This window comes from Lucilia sericata, unplaced genomic scaffold, assembly GCF_015586225.1.
Source record: "Lucilia sericata isolate MDLA Ls3-8-SP2 unplaced genomic scaffold, ASM1558622v1 Contig000244F_arrow, whole genome shotgun sequence".
In the NCBI taxonomy this organism is placed as follows: domain Eukaryota; kingdom Metazoa; phylum Arthropoda; class Insecta; order Diptera; family Calliphoridae; genus Lucilia; species Lucilia sericata.
The window spans coordinates 41,711-67,957 of record NW_023994270.1 but is presented as its reverse complement, the minus strand read 5'-3'; the positions used below and the strand labels follow the sequence as shown (position 1 = coordinate 67,957).

General features: G+C 33.2%; 1 protein-coding gene across 1 annotated transcript; it reads right to left on the bottom strand.

Moving 5' to 3' along the window:
• Positions 1-655: 655 nt before the first annotated feature.
• LOC119602603 lies at positions 656-25,122 on the bottom strand. Its single transcript, XM_037954202.1, has 8 exons — positions 24,829-25,122; positions 23,648-23,830; positions 16,149-16,301; positions 15,839-16,091; positions 15,608-15,780; positions 15,377-15,496; positions 1,156-1,490; positions 656-1,090 (listed from the first exon to the last, which is right to left on the bottom strand). Exons 2-8 carry the CDS (start codon positions 23,729-23,731, stop codon positions 976-978), a joined length of 1,233 nt encoding a protein of 410 aa, XP_037810130.1. The 5' UTR covers positions 23,732-23,830; positions 24,829-25,122; the 3' UTR covers positions 656-975.
• Positions 25,123-26,247: the final 1,125 nt, after the last annotated feature.

Below are 26,247 nucleotides of genomic sequence, written 5' to 3'. Positions count from 1 at the left end.
CCTAGACTTAATTATTGCGCAAAGGGATATTTACACTCCCCTGGTGACCCTATCAAAATTGATAGATGACTGGGCTTTGGGTGAGTCGAAACTCAGGTGGTCAAATATCACCACTTGCAGAATATCGAGACTGCTCTGGCCCACTCTGACAAAGGATAGAACTAGGACTCTCTTGTCTTTTAGTAAGAACTCTATTAGGCTTCTCACGTGTATAATTACTGGGCACTGTATGATTGGACATATGTATGTCGGAACGAAAGGCTACCCATGTTATAACTACTGTAGACGTTATTTGGACGAGGAAGAAGAGGAATCGGCACAACACCTATGTGAATGCCCAGCATTGCATGATCTGGACTGTCTCAGAGTTCCGTCAATAGTAAATATGATCGGATTTATTAGGCTTTCCGGCAGGTTTTCACAGAGAACACAGGAACCACATTGTCAGCGAAATCAGGGAGGGAAGTCAATGTATAAACTCTCAACATATGGAATGGCAATTCCAAGGGTACAAGGCCTCCGAGTAAACTCGCTAACTAGCGAGCACGCCACGGAATATAACCTAACTTACAAAGGCAGGATAACTTTAAATAACTTACGATGGGTAGCTTTATTACAAGGAAGTTACTATTAAAGGCAGGAAACTCGAAGAAGTGGATAGCGGAAATTTTAAGGAGTAGAATCTGAGGATTCAGTGCATTTGGCGGGAATATTAACACATTGTAACATTATCTCTGCCATTACAAATCCTTAGTCGAAATTAAATCCAAACATCTTGAGAGCATGTTATGAAGGACATATTGAAAAACAACTTGTCGAACAAAATTATTATTTTTTTATTACCACTCTTTTTACATATTTACAACAAAAATAAAATGATGAAATGATTTAAATAGTAATGATTCGATAACATGAATATAAACGACACCAACAAAAAAACAAAAACTTTCAAATTTCATCGTTATATACCACAATTTAAGCATGTATCAAAAATCCATGGGCATCGGCGTGGGCATGATGATCGAAATGTTGTTCTTCTACGATCTTCTTTTTAGGAGTGTAAGGATTGTGTTCTGGATCAGCGTTTAAACTGAAATTAAGATATTCATATTTTAAATTTAAGGAGAATACTCTTTGCGATTTTATTAAACTTACTGATAATAATTGACTGCCTCCTCACACTTTACATTGTACCACCAGTCACAAGCGAATTCCTTCTGATTGAAAATAGTACCATTGGTACATAAGAATGATGCGCCTTGATGTCCTTCACGTCCATCGTGACAGACATGATAGGCTTGACATCCCGTCTCGACATTAGCATACATTCCAGGTGTGGCCGGTACATGAGCACAGGAGAAAGAAGTGTGTGGTACTTCATGATAGACAGGATAGTCTACACCGGGAACACCGGGTATTTTATTCAAATCTTGTTTTTCTTGCTTATGATGATGTTCTTCTGTTGGTGGATGGAAAAGATGGCCATAGGTCTAAAAAAGAAAATAGAGATTGTAAACTTAGTTGTTGGTATTTTTATGAATTAAGTGCAAATTTCTGTTAACATCATGTTAATTTTCTACATTCATGTTACATCGTTATTATAATTGTTATTTATTTAATATTTTCTATTACAATATGTTAGTTTTTTTTAATAATTTTTTTCTTTGCATGACTGATTTTAAGTTTTAAAGGCATTTTTTTTTTGCTTTCAAAACTTGCAATGTTTTAAGATTGATATTTAGAAAACATGTTTTAATTTTAATCAATACAATGTGTAATATTTAGTTTTATATTTCCATTGATTGATCAATATTTCCGCTGATATTTGTCAGTAATAGAAAAATTAGTTTAACTCAAATAAAATACAATTGTCCCATTCACTGTCGATGTCGTATCGTTGTATGTTGAACATATTTCTCTTTCAGTACAACGCCTGACTTTAATCCTAAAACGATAACAGTTTACGACATTAATGTGGGTAAGAAGTAAAATTTATTCCGCTGTATGTATGGTTTCTATGTTTAGAGCTTCTTACCTATAAGGAATCATGTCAACAAATTTTTAACCCAGAAATTTGACAGTTTCGACTTTCAGACGCACTGTTATAACGTTTCAATTATGGATATAATAGGAAATTTTTCAATATACAGATCACGATATTCAAAATACCAGATAAGAAAGAGAAATTCTGAGGTCAGATTCGGAATAAACGTGTTAGTTTGACCTCTAAACTCTCGTGAAAATGTAGAGTCGAGAGTTCAATAAGTGACGTATTCAGGAGTACATAAGACCCATTTCGATATATGATTCACTTGCTTGAAAGAAAACATATATATGACAATACCTGCCATATATAAAATGCTTTTATGGGACTGGGGTTGTTAAAATCATTGAAACATAGTCATACTTAAGTCTACTGTATATTTTGACATCACTACCTTCGACAGGATCTTTTAAATCAAAATGCCAACAAGGGAATGCTGGGTTGAAAAAACCGTACGTTGCAATATCAATCTATACTGAGGGTTAAAAAATGTTAACGGGTACTAGCATGGGAACTAAAAATCGATCATCTTGGTCTCAATCAGATTGCCTAACGTCTGCATCGTTTTCTTTAGATAAGGTAGCGAGAAGAATCAGCAAATTAAATATCGTGTCGCCGACCATAAATTGCGTTATAAACGTTTTCTCGGGAATTTCATCAGGTAGCCGACATCGTTTTCCTAAATAAGCGAATTAAATCTCGAGTCGCTGGCCATAAATATAAAGTCTTATAATTGTCGCGTTTATATGGGTTTCCGGGAGAAACTGTATTACAAAAATATATTTATATTCTCCTGGCTGCGGTATCAACGAATGGGACCTTCGGTAGTCCACTTACTACTTAATATCAAATCTATTTTAAGCGGCACGTCCATCTTTCGACATCTAAAATTATCGTCAAGATACATTCAATAATAAAATTGAATACTTTGTAGTAGTTCTTGAAGTGTGTATCGTTTCATGAACAAATGGCATAGACTAACACCGAGAATTTTGAATGAATTTTGAAATGAATTTCAGTCCTTTTCAGAAATGTAATCAAACTGTTCTTTACTGATCCTCCCACTCTACATGTTGACAAACTATGATAATTTGGTACAAGGGTTTCTATTCTAATTTGTTGTAACAGTTCAGTGCTATCGTTGGTAGTAATTCCGACTAAGTATGTTGACAATTTTTGGCCAATTGGGAATCGAGTCATTCCTCGACAACGATGTAATTATCGTGGAAACGTAATCAAATTTGTTACAAGTAACTGTTGGTTATCGGATGAACTGCTGGATTCACAAGATTGCCCAATTTAGGCAGTGTTCTTGTTAAATTGTCCTTTATAATATAATTCGCATTAATTTGATTACGAAATGAAATATCATGCGATCTAATAGCAGTCTTCCAGAAACGGTTGATTCTCAGTTTGAACTTTTGTTTAGACCAGAGACTGTGGAATATGTCTTATATATAACAGCATCAGAATTTCTAACAAATGTAGTGTCTTGAATATAGAAATCTGTGATGGGTACCAGGACACTGCAATGCCTAATGAAATGAGGTAACCGACGAATTGGCAAGACATGGCTGGAACCTTGATCTAAATGGAAGAGCGAGAAGGAAATCTTCGAAAGATTCGGGGTCATCACTAACCAGTCTTGGAATAGCATAATGGATTGTAATATATCTAAGGCTTATGTCCAAGACTTGATGAAAAGGTAAACAGGATACTTATTGGACTGGATAGAAGTAGTCATTCTTTTATTATGCTATCTAGTCTCTTGCCATAGTAGCCCCGTTGGGGAATGACAGACAGCATGACCCATTCTAATGACCCATTCCAGTGCTTTTCTTAACCTTTTGAAGCCCGCGCAACCACACTACTGAGATGGCCCTGTTGATTCGGCAGCAGCACCTAGAGATATATTTGGTAGTCTGAAATACCCAGCCAATAAATCAGGATCCCTCTGTATATCAGATAATGTGACAAAGGATGTAGGAATTTCCAAAGTCAATTTTAACACAATTTGAGTGGCAGGTCTCAACCAAAAGTCGCGTAGCATAAAACAACTGAGAACTTCTCTGAAGTAAAAGGTCTACTAAATCAGTACTAGTCTACTGTCGGACATAGGAGTCTTTCCCGATAGTTCATCAACTTACATCAGTTCCATTCTCAGACTATAAAGAACGATCTACGGATTGACAGGCAACTACCAAGTGTCAGTATGCGGACAGTATGACATCTGTTGAGGTGGCAACAGCACCGGAGAGAGAATCCAGACATATTTGGCATTTGGATATATCAGTTCTTAAACCAACATTCTCTCCCCGCGAACTACGTGGATCCCGAAGGAACCTTAACAAACTGACACTGGCCTGCGGGCAACTGACCACCCGTAGTGCCAGATTATATGGTGCTCTGGTTCGACCCCTTGTCAAATCATTCCAAGGAAAGGCCGAGGATACATTTGATCATCACCAGTTTTTAGTCCCGGCAGACTAGAGGCTTTTAGTAGCATCACCAAGATGGAGATTTCACCAAAGTAACATGCTCCCGAGGGAAACTTGTGCAGACAATGCAATGATGTTGAGTAGCTACAGAAGATTGAGCTCGTAATCTACTATGGTCCTAAATTCAAACCAAAATGTCAGGGAAATTAGCCATTCTTTCGGATCTTCTATCACAATTCTTTCTTATTCTGAATTCGATTCTACTTAGTCTTTTGGATAATGTATCTGATTTATATTCCGGTATAAAAGTCTAAGGATTGGGATAGGGTTATTAGCAAACGTTATATTACTATATCAGACTTCTGCCAGCAATGCGAGGATGTTGTGGAGCTAGAAATAATTTAACACATGCTTTGCCATGGTCCTAAATTCAGACAAAAATTGTTAGGAAATTGACTCCACGCCGACCTGGGAAGTATTGCTGGGAGGCTAATCTTCTATCACAATTCTTTCATGTTCTGAATGCAGTTCTTCTCATAATTTTGGAGAATGTTCTAGTATAATATGCCAAACAAATAATCATAATCCACGGAGTGTGCTTAAATCTACAATCACCGACTAGATTGACAGCTCTGAATTGTGACACCACTAGACCGTACAACCAGACAATCTCACCAATGAAAATTGGATCTTCGCTCCAAAACGACACGAGTTATACTCAGCCAAATATTGTCAACCCAGCGACAGCTGTATCAACCGAAAGATTTTTCCCCAGAAAAGAACTATTGGCCACAGTCGAACTGTTACAACAACAACCAATGAGAAACCGCCAAAATAGGGCATCTAATGAATCATCAAGAAATCAATGTCTGATTAAATACTATTAATCAAAATAAGATTAATTTTAAATATTAAAAAAATCAATCTAAATTTATCCTACGAACTCTGTATCCGATTAAAAATTAAACTTTTAACAACTCTGTTTGAATATAGGACGTCAAAGTTTATCACTAATATTTCCTAATTTCAAAAATTCCTCAAGTATTCTGATTTCTTTATGAATTCTGCATAAATTGGACGACTGAATAAAATTGCAAACCAAATTAAAACACATGAATTTAAAAATTTGGATTAGTAAGACAACTTTAGTTGGGCAAAAAAAAGTAATAATAAAATGTATAACCACTTTTTAGCCCAATTATACATAAAAACCCAAAATATACAAACAACAAATTTAATGTTTTTTTTTAGAAAAAAAAAAAATGTAACAAATGAACCGGTTGGGAGAGTTAAAGTGAATATAACAGACATTAACTGATTTCATGTTTAAAATTTTAAAAGCTTTTCAAAATGGAGTTTTCAAACTGTGAGTACAAAAAACTGATTTTACTGTCTTAAAAACAATTATATATTAAAATATAGTTAAAACATTAGACAATAATAACAACAACAATATTGGCAAAACAACAATTATAAAACCATATAAGTCAGAAATTTTATAAATCAATAATTTATAGGTCAAAAGTGAATGTTAAACCGAAACCGAAAAAAAGCGGTATTTGAAATGTTTGAAATTAGTATAATGACTATAATTGCATATGGCCAACGACAACACGGTGATAATATAAATATAAATTTAAATTATTATTTAATTTAAATTATGATTAAAACATAAATTTTATAATTTCTTTAAATATAATAAAGATGAGCATAAATCATTTAAGACTCACCTGAACTTCTATGGCAAAAACGGCATAAGCCATTAAACAAAATGAAAGACAAATTGTGATCAGGAAACGTTGTTGCGACAACTGCCTCATCATTATTAGTTTCTGGGTTATTGATGATAATAATCAGTAACAGATGATGATGATTTTAACACTTTAGTAAAAGAATAATAAGAAATATTTAAAATAAAATTTAAATTGTTTACTTTTTTGACATTTGATAAATGATTTCAATTTTTAAACATATCTTGACAATTATATGTACAAAATACTATATAGTAATAGATTAGTAGACAACAACAACAACATAAAAAAAGCCAATAACTAAATTAATACCTTGTTAATTTTTCAAATTATTTTAAATTGTTTAAAGTTTTATTTAATTGATTGTATGCTGCTGCGGCCTTCTATTGTGTTGATTATATTTTGGCTTCTTTCCTGTTAGACTTGAAAATATCAACTGATATGAGGTTGATTTAACCACACGCTCATTACATGGCCAATTCCAATTTCAATTGTTCGAAATGTTGTTTCAAAGAAATCTCCATAAAAATAAAGCTTTTTTAGCTTAATTTGTACGCGCTGCTGTTGTTGCACTTGGTACATGTTGTATGCTGCAATTGTAGCGCAATGAGAGTAGCAACAACAACAACAAATACTTCATGTGTGTGTTTAGTTTACTAGACTGGTGTCTGGTAGCTATATACGAGTGAGTGCTAACGTCATTCCATTCTTTGTTTAATTCGGTTTTACTATAGTTTTGTTTTTCACTTTTTTTAGTGGCCAAATTTTATTTTATATTAAGAAAAAATCAGTTCATATTAAGTTTTTTTCTATTGTTTTTGGGAGCATATAAAAGCTTTTGTTTTTTTATTACTTCTGTTTATTTTTTTCACAATTATTTTTTACCTTCTCAAATTGTTAATGGTACTAAGCAGGTGGTTTAAGGAATCGAATCATTCATAGCAATTTAAATTTTAAAGCATCATTTCGTTCTATAATAAGTAACTGTGCAGGAAATATCCAACATATATCTTTACTCTCGGAATCTTTTCTGTCGACTTTGAATTCGGTATTATTAAACGTTTGCAGTTTAGATCCATTTCGCCAATTACTTTATAATAAGCAAAAAGTCTGAAATTTTTTCGTCGTCATAATAGTCTCTCTCGGGAAATTGCCATTAAATTAATCCCGAGATTTTGAGCTCTTAATCCTTAAAACCTTTTCTTCCAGAAGGAATTTGAGTTCGGCATCTGTATATGAATTCAGTGAGATGACAAAGTTCCTAATCTACTTTGCCAATTTAGAAGCTTCAGTAAAATATCTTGAACAACACAGGCCAGTGTATACTTTTCAAAAGGATTGAGATGTAACGAACTCGAATCTAACTTCGGGTTAAGATATCTCGTAGAAGGATGAAGATATTATGTATGTTAAGTCATTCATTTTTAATAGTCGACAGATTGGGCGCGTTATCTCGAAAACTGATTTTGAGGAGAAATTCTTGTTCAGATTCAATCACTTGGGTCTCTGAGATTCGATTTTTTTTCAAATTTTTTGGTTGTGTAATCATTATTATTTTCGTACTTCCTAAAGCCCCCGTTATGCAAGGGTAGCAAAAGAAAGCGGATGGCAATTGCACTGAAATAAGTATCGTAACTCTTCAACTTCTAATCGACACCTACTTTCAGGAGTTAATTAATGTCGAAGTGCTTTACGTGAACACCTGTCGTGTTGGCCTATTTCACGGTGATCTTTTTCATTAACTGGGTGAGCTATTGCAACGACTCACCACCGCGCGGTCCAGTATACGTGCACTTTGCTCGAGCTATCCAATCTCTTGCTATAGTAGTACCGTTGGGGAATGAAAGGTGTCATGAGTCAAACTCAATCTAACCCCGACAAAGGAAAAGGCAATCACTGGTTAAAGCCGATAGAAGGATCGGACCCAACATCATATTGAGGTCATGAGGAATGCTCTGTCCCTACAAACATTCTCATCATCTAAAGACTCACCCCAGACCATTCCTGGACCTCTAAAAGTCGCCCAACTACTCTAGTGAGATGGCTTTTGTTGATTCGGCAACATCACCTATCTATATTTAATTAGCCAGACTTATTTAAGTGGCCACAAGGACCTACTGTGATATGTTGAGCATGATTAGAGTAAACTCCAACACACTCAACCATGAAGGAAAATCGCCGATAAATTAAAGATTAAGGTATTACAGCTCCACAACGTCTCAACCAATTTCACCAACATTTCAACAGTCACTCCTTTTGTCATTCCGACATCTCCACAGATACAACTCAGGATCGCTCTCGTCCATCAGGTACAAGTATCCGAATAGTACATCTCACTCCATCACATACCCAATCTTTGCATTATCAGCTTAATTCCAACATTTTATTAATCCGCAACAGTCTTGACCTGTGGTTTGTACCGTTCTTAGTTTCTAGGAGCGGTAACAGAAACTTATCCCGAAAATTTATATTTCACGGTGTATCATTCTTTTAACCAAGCCCCTCCTTTCCGCGAATTTGAGTTTAAACCACAGCCATTACGTGGATCCCGAAGAAACCTCAACCAACTGACCAGCCAGGACAAGTCCTGCGGGCAACTGGCCACCCGTAGTACCAGATTATGTGTGGCTCTGGTTAGACCCCATGTCAAATCATCCAAGGACTAGCCAGGGAGTGAAATGTCATCACCAATTTATAGTCCCGGCAGACTAGAGGTACTGGTAGCACCTCATTACCCCGGGATTGCAATACACTAAGATGGGGGATATCTTGGAACGATGAAACGGTGGGGTGATCCTAACGAGAGCAGGGCGAGAAGCCTCCTCAAAATGAGTAAGTTTGAGGTTAGTTTGATGGATTTGAGTGGACATACGGGATTACGTTCACAGCTATACAATATTGGACATACGGATTCAGACGAATGTAAAGCATGTAGAGAAAACGGTGAAACTCTGGAGCACTTTCTTAGCCATTGTCAGGATTTCGCCGAAACAAGACGCAAATATCTTGGGAATGAAGTTATTCCGGAATTATGTCCAGGAAACTGAGTTTCTGAACATGGGGTGATAATACATTCAGTGAATACTAGCAATACTAACCTAAACTAGACGATACCTTGTTTGATTGTTCCAGTGGATTAGGGCATTCGGGGAAATAAAATTGTCATTCGTCCTTAGAGAAAACTATTTCGCAAAAGATTATTGTTATTACCCTGGCCTGAAACATCGATCATAATTGATGAATTGTAGCCAGAAGAAATGGAAACAGAGAATACACTCACGAAATCTTCCAAATACTTTTCAGAAACCTTGCCACTTTTGATTTTTAATAGGACTTCGATAAAACTTCTCATATGTAAGCTTAGCGGGTACTGCACTGTTAGTAATTTCATTCGGGGACTATAGGATATGCAAGATCGTCCTAATTAATGAGGAATTATAACGGTATTACAATGGATCAAAAGGTCTTCAGGCGTTCTCTCTAAATTGCAAGCAAGATACAGATTACACGAAGAATATGCGAAAGTTAGTGATGAACACTATAATGTTTTTTAGTGTTCCAAATAAATGTTATATCTATTATAGACTTAATGATGATTTCAAGAATCTTCGATTCTGCATACGGTGTTATTGTTTGGAATAATCAGATAACCTTTAACATAAAGAGTCTATGAGAGGTTACATTTGAAGATTTAGTTGCTGATGACAAATCGAAACGTCAAAGATGTTCAGCAAATCTGAAGAGAGCCAAGATCTGGGATGTCCCTAGATCTACGTGTTACATAATTCGAGCTTCCGAATTGTAAAAATAAGTTCTTTTAATGCGTGTTCATTAGTGCCAATGTTTTATGGAACTTTTCAGATCCAAATCTCTAACATATGATGGCCAATTTGTATATTATCGGTTTGGTAAACATTAGTGAGTCAGTCAAATCCACGTTTACAATAATTCGCACCTAAGTAGTCTGCGAACTACTTAGACGACTTAGGGAGGGGTTTTCTGATAAAGATAATCTATGTTCTTTGTTTAAACCTAGTTTCATCTATATTTTGTGGTTTTCAGTAATCAGTCACGTTACTTATTAACTTAGTTGTGGCCTCCGGTGGGTTAGTAGTTAGCGTTCTAGTCTGGTAGAGCGGAGGGTGGTGGGTTCGATTCCCACCTGAGGCACTGGTTAAGGAGCGCACAAGCGCACGACAAACGAACTAACTAACGAACTACAACGACTAACTAACTAACTAACGAACGAACTAACGAAACTAACAACAACGAACGAACCAACGAACGAACGAACTAACGAACAACAACCGAAGAACGAACGAACAACGAACTAACTAACGAACGAACTAACGAACAACGAACGAACAGAACTAACGAACGAACGAACTAACGAACAACAACTAACGACTAACGAACGAACAACAACGAACGAACGAACGACTAACGAACGAACAACGAACGAACAACGAACGAAACAACGAACGAACAACGAACGAACGAACAACGAACGAACGAACGAACGAACGAACTAACGATACGAACAACGAACGAACGAACGAACGAAACTAACGAAACTAACTAACTAAAAACTAACAACGAACTAACTAACTAACTAAACTAATAACGAACTAAACTAACAACTAACTAACTAACTAACTAACTAACTAACTAACTAACTAACTAACTAACTAACTAACTAACTACTAACTAACTAACTAACTAACTAACTAACTAACTAACTAACTAACTAACTAACTAACTAACTACTAACTAACTAACTAACTAACTAACTAACTAACTAACTAACTAACTAACTAACTAACTAACTAACTAACTAACTAACTAACTAACTAACTAACTAACTAACTAACTAACTAACTAGCTAACTATTATCTTAGTTTAACTAAGCGTTGTTGGCCAATTAAACCTAAGTTATAAGTGAGAAAACACAATCAACAAAAACAATAAAATAACCAATTCGGAACAACAAAAACTTAATATTTTATATAAATAGTAACTTTTTGATTTGTTTTATCAATATTATTATTATCGTTTTAAATATTTATTTAAATTTTTTTTCTAAAATTTTTTAATTTTACAAACGTAATATTTGCCAAATCAGCTGTTCATTGTTTATGTTTTTGACTGAAATGTTGGCAATACTAAAAAAGTTAACTGCTCTTAAATCCATAACTGAAAAACACAATCATCGGTTAAAGTCCGCCTAAATTTGTTCCGAGTTTAATCTAACAGCAAGTTAAGCCTAGTTTAACTGAGTAGCAAGAAACCCGCCCTTAGAAGCACCGAATTGTGTTAGTTTAGTTCTTCAATTTACTTTTAGCAGCTGTAGGGGTTATAAGAAACCTCTATGATGGTTTATTTTTGAAACTCACCTCTTTAAATATTTGATATACAACTTTAGAGTCAAATTTATGCAAAACATGTTTTAATTAAATGAGTCTCACTGTAATTTTTCTTGTATAAAAAATAGATAAATTGATTTTAATAAAAAAGTGCAAATTTCTTTCTCGTTTAAAGTTTCAACGTTACAGGAATACAAATTTTAATATTTGTGTGAAATGTGTAACAGTAAGGGTCAAAACATCTAATAAACTAAAAATAATTTGCTGCAAATTTCTATAATTTCTATAAAAACATTCAATCCAATTTTAAATTAATCTGAGTTCTAATTGAAAACATTGAATACATTCTTTCACTTATCTTTTCTTACACTTCACATTTGCCCAGCCTTCTTATTGGCACAGATACGAGGAGTATGATATTGCATCTAAGTACTACACATACACAATATGTACTACAACAATTTAAAATTTTGTTACTTTTTGTTGTACTTTTACTTTCATTGAATTTTTTAATAATTTTAACTTAACATTATTATTATTGTTATTATCACTATTATTACTACTTCTTTTCTTACTTTTTATTATTATTTTGACTGTAAACCAAATCAAATTGTATGTAATGTAATTTAATGTATTATAGTGTAGTGTAATGTAATGTAATGTATATATTGTTGTAATAATAAAACATTCATTCAACAGTTAAAATTACGTGATTTGTTGTTGAACAATTTGTTTGCTTAAGAAAATTGATTTGTATTTACTCGTAGAGTCCCCTCTGATTTCTGTTTGACTTTTTAAGCCTGTTATTTAAATTAAACTTTTAACGTTTTTTTTTAATTTAATTTATTTAATACAAAATTGCTTATTATTTGTTTATTTAATTTAATAAGATTTTTAAATTAAAACAAATGATAAAAGTATTTAAACGGGAAAATGTGTATTGTATGGTTATGAATGAACTTAAATGCTAAATATGCATGACAAACAAGTAGGTTTTGTATTTGATGTAAAGTTATGGGATTTGAAATTAAGGTGACCAGATTGTTGAGATATTTTATGTTTAGAAAAGTATTTGAGTTCACACAGTATTTGTTCATATTCAGCCAAATCTTATATAACCTTAATCACATTCCGTAAAATTTAAGTCAGAAGGTAGCCTTTGTTATTTGTAACAAAGATTTAGTTATTTTTTAGATATTAGTAGTGCCCGCTCCGCTTTGCAGGCCTTTAATTGGTTATATGGACTCTCCATGTAAAGATCTACATACCCCTCAAATTTTAAAGTAATCGGTTGGGTTTAAGAGAAATCGACTACAAGTTAATGCGAAGCCATCTAATGTTTAGTCTCAAAACTTAACGGGAACATGACCCGTAAGCAGGGCCTTTAATGAGGGATTGGGTCAATTTGGCAATGAACAGATTTTCTTTAAAAAGGCTGATATAGAAGGGGAGGGGATTAAGATAAATTATACACCGATACTCATAAAACCTTAACGGTCCTGAAATCATGGCTCGATATAGGTTATTTGCAATACCAAACAAACCTCATCATTAGAGACTATGCTAATCAGTAGACAGACGGATGAACAACTCGTCTCTCGACATAAACCACTCAGTGCAAATATCTAGGCATTGATTTTGTATGTCATTTAGATCATTAGTTCAAGAACTTCGAAACGCCTAAAAGGAACTGGACCAAAGCAAATACCTTATTAAAAAGATTACGCTAACTTCAGCGCTTCAGGCTAAGTCCCAGCCTATGCTTGGAAATCTTCAACATTCTTTTGCTCAACTCTGAGGTATTGTAAGCGAATTAGGATGAACTCGAAGTTTCGACAAATACTTTCACAAGATTTTTCTAAATTTTTCTTTTACTAAAGGCAGTGCTCCACTCATGGTTCTGAGAATTTGGAATTGGACCCACATAGTTGAATCCCATACATTTAAATTGGTTTTAAAACATATATATGTATACAGGTTGATTTTGCTGGATGACTTCGATTGATAGTTGATTAGCCAGTAGAGACTAGAAGATTTCAGTCTTATATGAAGTCTCTTAGCTTTGCTGTGGTGATGCCAAGTTAGTCGTCTATCCAAATGAATGCTAAGGTATGTGTCATTATCCGACTGGGGAATATTCACATTATTTAGTGTCACTAGGGAACAGCTTCGTATTTTTTTACCACGTCTCCAGGACTCTGATTTTTAAAGTTTCGCGACATAGTGTTTGAGTCCACATCTGCAACTGTGAAAATTGTTAAGTTGTCTCTCATAGACAAATCGGGAGTGTTAATTAAGTACCTACCTACCAGTGTTGGCTATTCAATAACGTTAATATTTGTACCCTACACTACTTTAGTGGGAAGGGTTTGTGCTGATGTTTGTAACGTAGAATAATATTGGTCTTATACTCACCTTAAAGTATACCAATCAGAAGTCGATGTAGGCGGTCTATGCAAGATTTGTAATCAAACTACAGGTCGCAATTTTGAAGACAATTCATAGAAATTTGGTAAATGATCTTCTATTGAGACGAAGCCTATTAAAACTAATAAACGGCAATCCATCCACCAAATTTTATGAGTATCGGTCCATATTTTCCCCCCTCCCCGATGTAAAGCTTCTTTCAGAAAATTAAAGCAAAATTGATGCATTAATCGTAATTCTTATTAATTAAACATCAGAAAGTTAATGGATCTGCTTAGACCCTATGGTATGCTTTGAAGAGTCTCTCTCGATATTGTGTCGATATTGCCAAAATGTATTCCTCCATTCGTGACAGAGATTTGTGTTCGCAAATATGCTAAAAATAAAGCCAGGTGACTTTTGATTTGATGTCTTAGGTAAGCTAATAGATAATTATATCTTTAACAAATATTTCCAAAGAATAGGTTAGTAGTGACTTTAAAGCGAAATGTGACAATTCTACTTTTATTTACGTCTTCTTAGGACATCGTCATGTAAAAGAAGTAATACGTCCATTTCATATAAAGGAACTATATATATTTTTATAAACCCCTGCCGTTGATATATTCTTTGTTCCGATTTTGAATACTTTTTATAGAACAAAATTTCGAAAACATTTTAAGTAAAGTCTATGAGTGGTGATCAGGAATTTCCTTTAAAATGTTAAAACATTTGATGCGTTAAAGATAACACAGTCCAACGAAATGTAAAAAAGACGAAACCCAGATACAAAAGTATACTTTGGTTTTTGGTATACTTCAGGTTTTCCAGATATCGTGTCATGAAGTTTGAAAAATCTCAGTTTTTGCTCATATTTCAGACGCTACAACATATTTCAGACGCTATAAAAAATCACTTTAACCACTGCTATATCTGCTTATTTCTTCGATATATGACATCTGATATCTGTGGTTGATACATTTTGAGATCAGGCTTGGATTCGGCGCTGATTAGTTCTTTAGTAAATTTTGCTTTTAACTCTGATTTAACTAATTGTTGGCCAGTGTAGTTCAATGTCAGTTGATTAAAACAATTGTCTCTAAACGTATGCTTGGAAATTTAACTCAGTTTAATTAACTTAACCAAAAATACTTTAAATAAATCAAGAAAACATATTTCTTTCAATCTGGCCACTTGAATCATTATTATTATTATTAAATACAACTATTTATTTAAATAAATCTGAAGGAAATATGAATGATATTTTCGAAAGTAATGAAAATTTGTTGAATATTTTGTTTCTAACAAATTGATTGATGAATACTGCTGTTGTTGCTTTTGTTGTTGGCTAAATGTTGTCTAATAACGATGTTAATAAGTTGCTGCTGACGCTGCAGCTCCTGTCACATGATCATTTGTAAATGCATTTGTTTTCTTAATTTCACCATCGTAGATTTCAAACTGGTTAAATAATTCATCGAATTCATTGAAAAGCTAAAAAGGAATAAATTTACTAAAATTAAAATTAACATCCATGAGCATCATTACTGCAACAGAAACATAAATAATGTAAATAGAAATTTATAGGAAATATGAATAACTTACATGTGAAGAACTCGTCGTACTGTAATTGGGTAAATAATGTTTACCATACGAGGATGTTTTTGAAGTGAATGTCGACGACAAGGGCGTATTTAATAGTTGAACATTTTGATAGGATTTGGGATTGCCAATCGATTTGCTGCCACTAAAACCAGGGTTAACATTACGAAATTGAGCTGTAGTAAAAGATAAAATATTCAATTTATTTTCTATTTAATATTTTGAATTAAAAACCTTTATCTTTTGGCTGAAATTTAACTTGATTCAATAGAGGATTGTGTACTCTAAATGGACTATAAACTGGCAGTTCTATGGTTTGAGGTTCTAGTGTACCTCTATGGCCATGAATTTGGGGATATAAATAAGTGGTCTCAACCGATGGCAGTTCTTGATTATGAAAACGTCCTTCTTCCGGTGTGAAACGGCCATCCGAACTCAATGCAATGCGAAATACTTTACGTGAAGGTCGATTGAAGAAAGGATAGACCTAAATATTTTAATTTCATTATTATCCAGGATCTAGTTTAAACACTTGTCATTATACCTGTGGATTACGTTGTTCTGGCACTATTCCATCTGGCACAGCTATACCATCTTTTTGAAGTTGATTCAAAAATAGACGATCAGTCTCAAATGCCGTATCTGGTATTCGTCCTCCAGCATGTGGTAATACTTGTTCTCGATAGATTTGTCTTTTCTATGAAAATAATTTTGAAATTAATTTTCTATCTGACAAATTCTATTAAGATCAATGACATTTAATATGAAAAACGAGTAAATCGTTAAATGGAAATGATCTATTAAGCTAAAAAGTACTAAATTAAATATTCTTCATCTCAAAATGGAAAATTACGATCAATTTTACTCCATCATGTAAGTAGTAATTTGGCACCTGCCAATATATTCTTAGAGATAATAGTTAATGCAAACGTTAAGCAATTTTTTTTTTTAAATTTGAGTCAGCACCGGAAACTTATGGTACTAATTTGTTAACGTCCTCTCAATTATTGTAATTATTTATTTTAAAATATAGTGAAAGTGAGAACAAAATAACCCTGAATATTATACTATTAAATTAAAATGAATTACTGTTTCTATATAAATAAATAATAACTTAATTTTATATAAATAAAATAGTTTAAAAAAAGCTTTGAAAATGTTTTAAGTTCTATTGTTCTTTAAGTGATCTTTATAAAAATTGCGTGTTAAAATAATATTAAATACTTATGTATAATATAAAGTTGTATGCTTGTATTTTATACCCTATACCATGGAGGATATTATGTGTTTTAACAGATTTTTTAACACATTATGGTTTTACAAAATCGTTGGCACTCAAAAATATTATCTGGTAACCCAAACGATAGGAGAACGAGAAGTCTCCTTCGTGAGAGCAAGTTCAAGGTTACCGAAATACATGATCGAGAGTTTCACTGTCCTCTCTACATGCTCTATATTTATCTGAATCTGCATGACCAATTTTGTATAGCTGTGCCCGTAATCCTCAAAATACGTACCCTCATACTAACCACAGACTTGCTCATTTTGGGAGGCTTCTCGTCCTGCTCTCGTTAGAGTAATTAATCCTAGAGGCCTTATGGGATTCTCTCATCAATATTTTCAATGTTTCCCTCGTTGTTTCAAATGCTTTTGCATTCGTCAGTTTAACTACCTCGAGCTCCCCTCCCTGTAAAACTATTCACTTTTTCGTTGTCGACTACTCCCGAGTGGCCTGATACCCATATGATGTAAACCTTACCTCTGGGAGAGTATTCGTTTAGAGCTTTCTTTAGTATAGTCTTAGATATAGCATCATCACCTGATATCACCCTAATTACCTTCTGGATGTCGGTAAGCCCTATGTGCACCATATTTATTCCAATCCAATTTACGTTTTCCGTTATTACTCGGATTTCTGCCTTAAACCTAGTGTTGTGATTAGCTAAACGTTATTTCTGTTTCTGGGTTTTCAATATTGAAACCTAGGACAACTTAGTCCCCCAATTTAGAGCCATCAGTGTAGCAAAGTATTCCTGTGGGTATTCCTTCTAATGTCCTCAGAAGTCTACCAGATTATTGAAGCATAAGTTAGAATTGGTCTAATTACACTTGTACAAAGCCAATGTGTCATAGTAGGACTAATGCCCCATTACCGGCCTATGGTTCTCCTACAGAGCGCCCAACACCGATGTACCTTGTTGATACTATTCTCTATATTGTATATCCTTTTTAATTTCTGTTCAAAGAATTACACCTAAGGACTGAATTTTGCCGGTCACAGGTATGTCTTTCTTATGAAAAGACAAATTTTCGTCTTACCCCCAGCTTCCGTCTAGCTCAAGATCTTATTCAGAGCCTCATAGTTGTACCGAATGTTTAGGGCAAAAAATAGGCGAACCATCAATTAAATACTAAAATTCGTTTATCTGAGAGACTATTGGAGTTAGAATCTTAAAATTTTTGCACAAAGACCTTAAATAGTCAAAAGAATATTGTGGTCTTGGCAACACCCATATGAATTAAATAAAAAATTTTTATAACTGGGAGACTATTACAGCTAGAATCCTCAAATTTTGCACGAGGAATTCTGACATCCATGTGAACATTTGGGTAGTAAATTAGCGGACTTTCAATAGGGTCTTGGCACCTTATATATGGACTAAATACAAACACTCGCATATCTGGGAAACTGATATACGAATAGTTTTTTTATTTATATTGATTTTATTGTAGCAAAGCATACAGGGTATAGCTAAATATATGTATGGGCAATTTCGCAGCATGGTTGCTACTAATGGATACTAGGCCAGATACAAACTTTCAGCTCTATCGGTCAAGAACTGCCGTATTTAGAGTGGTTCAAAGTTGGACATTTTGGTCATACAGGGTTTTATTCGAATGAGTGTAACTTTTCTCCTATTGCTCCTAACAAAAATTGTCCAAAGGAGTTCAGATAACTATTTCTTCATTGTTTCCAAAAAAATTTATTTTAATTTTTTTTAAATTCATTTTTTTTTTCAAAAAACTTCCTTTTTTCTCAGATGAAAGCTTATACGAGTATAGACACGAGTACGTAGTTTATAATTAACCCAATGAAAATAACAATAACAAAGTTTAACCGTCTTGTCTATACCCGAGCAAAATTACGTACATCAATACCCAACATATCCGGGTATGTCATACAATTTATATGGCTATTTCATCTTTTTATACATTTCTAGTGTATAATTCAGATAATTATTAAAACTAATTTAATAAAACGTCTGTATATATAAATTAAATAGTTTTTGATTATAAACCATTAAATTTTAGCAATTTTTTGTAGAGTTTTCTTATTGCTTTCCTATTAACAAAAATATCGTATGCAAAAAACATGCAGAATTTGAATTTGTAAAATTTTGACTTCAAGAAGCTATTACTCAGTGACCGGGAAAGATAATTGAACAAAACTTTTCATATATATTATTTATTAAGGTGTATATAAGCTTTAAAGAAATAGTTTTTGCTTTCGTAAGTAGAGAACTTTTTTGCAAAAAAAGATTGCTAAGTCATGGTCAAAAATTAAAATTTTAAAATTTAAACTTAAATATTTTTGTTTATATGAGAATAAAATTATTATAATCAGCATAATTTTACTTTACTAAGTCATATACAATAAAAAAAAAATATTTCATCAAAATCGGTGCATATTTGTTAATGTGACAAGGTCCACAAATATTTCACATTCAAAATTATGAATAAAGACACATGACTCTGTATTTAAAACTAAATTTGTTGTTTAGTTCAATTTTTTTTTTCATAAGATACAAGAATATATATGTATAATTCTAATAATAAAACATAAAATTTGTAATGAAACTTAATTTTTGTCCGATAACTGACATATAATTTTTATACATACCGGGGTATGTTGGGTATTGATACACGAGGTAAAAAAGGAAAATCGGTCATAAATTGGTTTAAAATATATATATCTAACTTTTTTTGGAAAATGTATAGAAAACTTTACTCTGAAAGCATAGTCCAAATTACAAGCCGATACGATATATAGATCTCGAGATATATCACTTCAAATGTGGGTATTGACATAACGGTTAATATTTGAGAAAGCATTTAAGAAAAAAAAATCGATTTTTTTGGAAAAATTTAAAAAAAATCATAAATTTAACACTATGGTGAGGGGTATATAAGATTCGGTACAGCCGAAATGAGATACATCCCAGCAGAAATTTGGTAATGGCTTTCAATTGTAACCACTTACCTCTTAACATACTTTTTAATTTCGTCTTATTAATAACACGGTGACACAAAATAAGCGAAAATTAAAATACCTGGGAAGTGATACTATTTTTCTGAAAGGTGGATCCGAGTAGAACAAGAATATGTTTTTGAAATTTTCCAAACACCTCCAAAATCTTAAGTTACAGGTAAAAAAACGGTTTTTCGTACCATTAAGCACTTATAAGTCAGTAACTTAGTTGAATCTGAAGCAATTTTAGGTTTCTCCACGGACTTAGAAAGCAGAAGCTGAAGCCTTTATAATGACATATATGTATAACGTTTAAGCAAACTGGAGAGATATGTGTGAATTTGATCAGCAAACATATGTTTTATTTTAGTTTTGCACCGTTGTCCAAGTTTGGAGATGCTTTTTGAAAGTTTTTATATAGGAACCGTACTATTTATTAACTGATTAGAAACCCATGTTAATTAATATAGGGCTAAATATGGGCCGATTCTCATACAATTTGGTGGAAGGATTTAGATTTATATATAAGTTATTTATGCTGAATTTCATCGTGATATTGATGTAATTAAGAGAATTATGGAATTAAAGTCGCTTGCTTAAGGAGGATTTGCATGGGGACTAGGGTCAAATAAGGTCCAAACAATACAAAAATCGATATAAATAAGTTAGCTGTAATATTTAGTGATACTGTAGGTTCTTTAGACAATACGGACTTATTTCACCCCATACAAATGACTTGAGTTCTATAATTCTTCTCTTAATATTAATATGACGATGAAATTCAGCATAAATAACTTTTTTGAGTATCGGCCCATATTTAACCCTATCCCCCATATAAAGCATCCTTCACAAAATCAATTTTTGAACAATTTTGTATGAAGAGAAAGATCAATAACTTCGTCAATTGCTAACGGATATTTAAAACAAAGTTGAGTTTTTCTCACGAATAGACATATATTTCTTATCAATTACTAAATACTTTCAAGTGGCCTCCGGTAGGTTAGTGTTCTAGTCTGGTAGACCGGAGGTGGTGTGTTCGATTCCCACCTAAGGCACTGGTTAAGGAGCGCACAACAGGCCCGATAGAGGCCTAGGTGTATTTCTTCGGATTTGATGTATATACATCCTCCTTTCAAACTAACTAACTAACTAACTAACTAAATACTTTCAAAAATCATCTGCAAACTTGGACAACGGTGCAAAACTAAAATAAAAAATATGTTTGCTGATGAAATTCAGCCTCAGCTTCTGCTTTCTAAATCCGTGGAGAAACTTAAAATCGGTTCAGATTCAACTGTATACGTTTTTTCATAAGATTTATATTGTCTATTTGTTCTAATTACTTGTAAGCGATTATAGTAAGTACTTGCCTTCAATGACATCACCATGTTAAAGTAATGACTTAAAATGCTATTGTGTAAGTAAATTTTAGCATTTTAACCCCTTAAATGGTAAAAAAGTTGTTATTAGGCTATATTTAAATTAAAACAAGCCAATTTATTCCAGTTCATAAATAAAACTTTTAGAATTTCGTAATTTCTCAATTCTGCAATTAGGCGTAAGTAACTTTTAAAACCGCATACTGTTCCATGTGAACTAATGATTATGATTGCCCGACTTTCAACTCTTTGAACATTCAGAACAAGGTAATTTACCAATAGAAAGAAAAATACATAACCTAGAAAGATTAAAATACATAACCTTCTAGATCTCATTTAAAACATAAGAGTTAATATTCGACTGTGCCCACCTTTAAAACATTGTCATGTATCGATATTAATATGAACATCAATGTGATTTTCAGAAGAGGTCCTATTAGGATTTAGTATGTCAATTATGGACCAAACTCAAATATAATGTAAATGGACGACTGATGGAAATCACTTTAAGCTAAGTTGTCCACTATATAGGTGAATTTTTCCATAGCAAACTGTATACACTGGTTGTATGTATTGACATCGAAAGCGTGCATACTGATACTCTTATGCGTTTTCTGTTGACCGGGTGCTCCGTAACTGGATCAACTACATTCTAAAGAACAGATAGATAAGCTGCGAGATGTATGATATAACTATCAGGAAAAGGGTATTTCGCGGTACACCACGATTAATAGCCTCCTAAAGACCCTAAACGCGAAAGAACTTTGACCTGTCTGTAATGCAGACAATGTCGTAATACTAAAGAAAAGGAATTCAAGTTACTTGTGTGGAAGAACTAAAGAAGCTCTGAATACGGCCATGAGCTGTGCTCAACCGAGAGGCCTTAATCTTAACCCGGCGAAGGTGGAAATATGTATTTTCACAAGAAAGACAAATATTTCTTATTATAGTAAACCATGTTTCCTGGGCAAGAACTGGTATGGCGACAGATGAATACTAAGTAAACCAAGGCTCTGGAAACGTTGCTAGATATTCCACCCATTGAAACATATATAAGATATGAGGCTGCACTTATAGCCGAACGGCTAATAAGTTTAGGCGAACTGTCCAAAAGCGGTTATAGGACACGTCATCAATGTATACTAGACACATTGAAAGGCTATGCACAATAATCTGACATCTCCGATCGCATAGCAGACACAGAATATGTCGCAAACTTTGAAACACTGATCAAAGATAGAATGTCTTGGTCAAGTGGAACATTAAATCGAATACCCGTAGGAATCCGTTGTTACACGGATGGCTGTAAATTGGTGGACTAAGTAAGCCTGGTGTTCTATATTGAAGAAATGGAAACTGAAATATACCACCGTTTACCTAATCATAACACTAGCTTCCAGGCAGAAGTACGATTAATAACGAAATGCGCAAATTGTATTAGACTAAATATGGCGCCCACAGGTTTTTAACATATTTACCCACAGCCATAGGGCAATTGAGCGATATTAGATGATAAAGTTAAATCTAAGCTCGTATTGGATTGTTAAAAAGCTCTTACCGAATACTCTCCTAGAGGTAAAGTTTACATCATATGGGTAGCCGGCAACGAAAGAGGGTGATAGAATCCCATAAGGCCTCTAGGAATAATGAAACGGTGTGTATAACCACAAAGACCCTAAGGTGTGATCCTATCGAGAGCAGGACGTGAAGTCTCCTCAAAATGAGCAAGTCTGAAGTTAGTATACCATACGTATTCTGAGTGGCACACATGATTACGTGCACAGCTTTACAAAATTTAACGTGCGGATTCAGACGAATGTAGAGCATGAGGACATTGAAACTCTGGAGTACTTTCATAGTTATTATCAGGATTTCGACGAAATTAGATCTAAATATCTTGGGAGTGCTATTATGCCGGATATAACATCCCCCACGAACACTGATTGGAAAATTCTTAGGAATTACGAACAAGAAACTGAGTTTCTGAACATCGGACGTTAATACATTCAGTGACTTATATAAAGTTTTTGTTTTTAGTAACAGACATTTTCCATGAAAAGTAGAGTAAATCAGGCCCGATAGTGCCCTCGGTGTATTTCTTCGGATTTGATGTAGATCAACCTAACGTAACCTAACCTTAATTTAAATTTATCCAGATTATTGTTCGAAAACTTTCTGAACATTTTTTATTTCTTAAATTCCCATAAAAATTAATAACTTTCATTCCAAAAATGAAATTATTTCATTCATTCATATATCAATATTTATCATTTATTACACTAGTCTACATACATATTTACAAATTTACTAAATCCTTTTCTTCAAGGACTTTTTCATTTTAGTATTAAAATTTTGTTGCATAAATTAATTTTTTTCATATTTATTTATTTATATTTTATTATTTATGAAACTTACTTTTGGATTACGATCAGTTGACGAACAATAAACACCAGCCGTTAAAGAAGCCATTAAAATGAATTTTATTACAGAAGCAGACATTTTTGGTTTTTTTCTTATTTTATTTTTATTTATTTGTATTTTTTTTTTTTTTTTTGTATACGTTTAACACTTGATGGAATTTTAAATGCACTTTACTAACTATATAATTTTTATGGTAAAACAAAAAAAAAAAAAAAATTGTTTAATTAATACCACAATACAGCAACAAGTTAATTTTGAAACGATCTCATATAAAGTTTTTATATAAACAATTTGTATGATCGGTTGTTTGGACTGAGCGCCAACAGATGATCACAGTTGTGATGATGTTTAAAATTTTAAGAAAAAAATCTTTCAATTTGAAAGAAGAAAAAAAAACGTTTAATTTGTTTATGTTGGTTGTAAATCTACATAAAAAAACTTTAAACAAAAACTAAATAGAATTTGTAAAAATAATTTCAACGACAAGTTATAGACAATAATAAATCAAGCACCTTCTTCTTCTTCTTCTCTAACAATAATGATTGTTTTTTTTTTGTTATTTGAGGTTTCTTTGGGGTTTTTGTAAGATCTTTTGAACGGCTCTTTTGTTGTTGGTTTACATTTGAATAAATTCGATCTTTGAAAAGCGCCACAAATGTAACGATCAGTTTGTAAGAAAACGATCGATACTCTATCAATATATCCATGAGTAGAGTGAGTGCAGCAAAGTTAACTTGAGTTGAGATCAGTTGAGATGAATTATCGTGTTTGCAACCAATAATTTTTGTATTTGTTGTAATTCATTTGCCAACTTAACTTGATACAATAAAGACGACACAATTTGTTTAAATTTCAAATAAACATTCTTACTTATTATTATTGTTATTGTTGTTGTAGATGCTATTGTTGTTATTGTAATGATGATAAAATAACAGAAATTGGTTAAAATTGCGCAAAAATATTTGAAAAACCCCAAAAAAATAACTAACAATTTGTAATAATAGTTGGTTTTGTGACAAACCAACCAACCAACCAACAAAAAAGACAATATTTAATTTAAAACATTAAAATTTGTATTGAATTTAAAACGAACAAAAACTATTTAGTTTGAACCTAAAACTTTAAACGTTTTTTTTTTTAACTCTTTAGAATTGCAAAATATTCTTTGACAGCACGTTTTTCTTTAAGTATTTGGCAAAAACTGACAAACAGTTTGTTTTCCTTTTCCTACAAACAAATATAGTTTTTTTATATAATTTTTTCTTTTGGTTAAAGTTAAACACACTTTAAATAAATATTTGATTTGTTTTTTTTTACAAGATTGTTAACGATTTTCTAATGTTTTTATTGTTTATTTTTTTTCAAAATTATAACTTTAAACGTTTTTTAAGGTTCATTTGTTTGTTTTAAAATTTATTTTATTTTCAACGCGCGCGCGTTTTAAGCTGATGCGATCGCGATGTGATCTCTGCAACGGAAGCCAATACAGTAAAACAATGCAAACGATGCTGATGAGCTGTTGGGTCTCCACACCATCACCAGCACACAGTTTTTTTTTTTTTTTTGCATTTACTTACAACCCCCAGACAACAGATCTTAGTTGTTGGTGGTAGACTGCTACATCGTAACTGTTGATGTTGTTCATGATCATCATGTCGGTTGTGTAAGTATTTGCGCGCGGTAATTATTGTATTAGTGTTTGTTAACAACAATTCGCTGTTTATTCACACTCCGTTTAAATACCACCAACAGAATTAAACTCTGTTTATCTATTAATATTATAGAGTGACAGAGATTAATTCATACACATTTATTTTCTCTCCTGAAATTAATAATAATAGTAAGGGAACTACATAGTTATAAGCCAGAATAACTAAAATTTAATCGTCATTATACTTAAATCTGTAGCACTTATTTACAGTTTTCATGTTAGGATAGCAGGTTCCATGTGGGCTGGGGACGATGTTGGACCCATGACGTCGTTGCCTTTGTGATACCTGTAAAAGAGAAAGCGATCAGCGTATTAGTATACTTCGATCCAATTACTCTGGATTCCTATGCAAACCATTTGTCACAAGAATAAAGAATTCTATCTTTCAGTCTCGTGTAGATCTTTTAAATCTTGCAGGAAATAGGCTCCTAGCAGATTTAATCTTTGCCCAGCTAGGGCAGGACACTTACCGAGGAAGTGAGTAATAATATATTCTTCCTTTTCGCAGGGCACTGACCGAGGAAGTGAGTAATAATATATTCTTCCTCTTCGTCTTGACAGCTAATGCAGAATATATTGCTGGATAAGTTCAGTCTTCTAGCATAGAGCCCAAAAGGCCAGAGGCCAGTCACCACTGCAATTAAGTTCTGTAGATTTCTGTTCTCGTAAACTGAAGTAGGGCTTGTGAATCGTATGATGGTCATATGATCTTTGCTAGTCTAGAGGTAACCTCAATTGACCGCTTGTGTTGCGATAATTAGTGGAGTTTATCACGAATCATGCGTTTGCGGCTTAAAAGCGGTAGGCCGTCAATAAAGTCATGATCACCTACGATTTAACGATTGTCCCATCTGCCTATTCTTGTAAACTTACGGGATTTTAT

Bases quoted from the DNA above. Each gene is read 5' to 3' on its own strand.
- LOC119602603 (XM_037954202.1), bottom strand. From the start codon at position 23,731: ATGTCTGCTTCTGTAATAAAATTCATTTTAATGGCTTCTTTAACGGCT. The intron at 16,092-16,148 runs GTATAATGACAA...TAAAATATTTAG, and splicing joins CAGAACAACGTAATCCACAG to GTCTATCCTTTCTTCAATCG. The intron at 1,091-1,155 runs GTAAGTTTAATA...TCTTAATTTCAG, and splicing joins GAGGCAGTCAATTATTATCA to TTTAAACGCTGATCCAGAAC.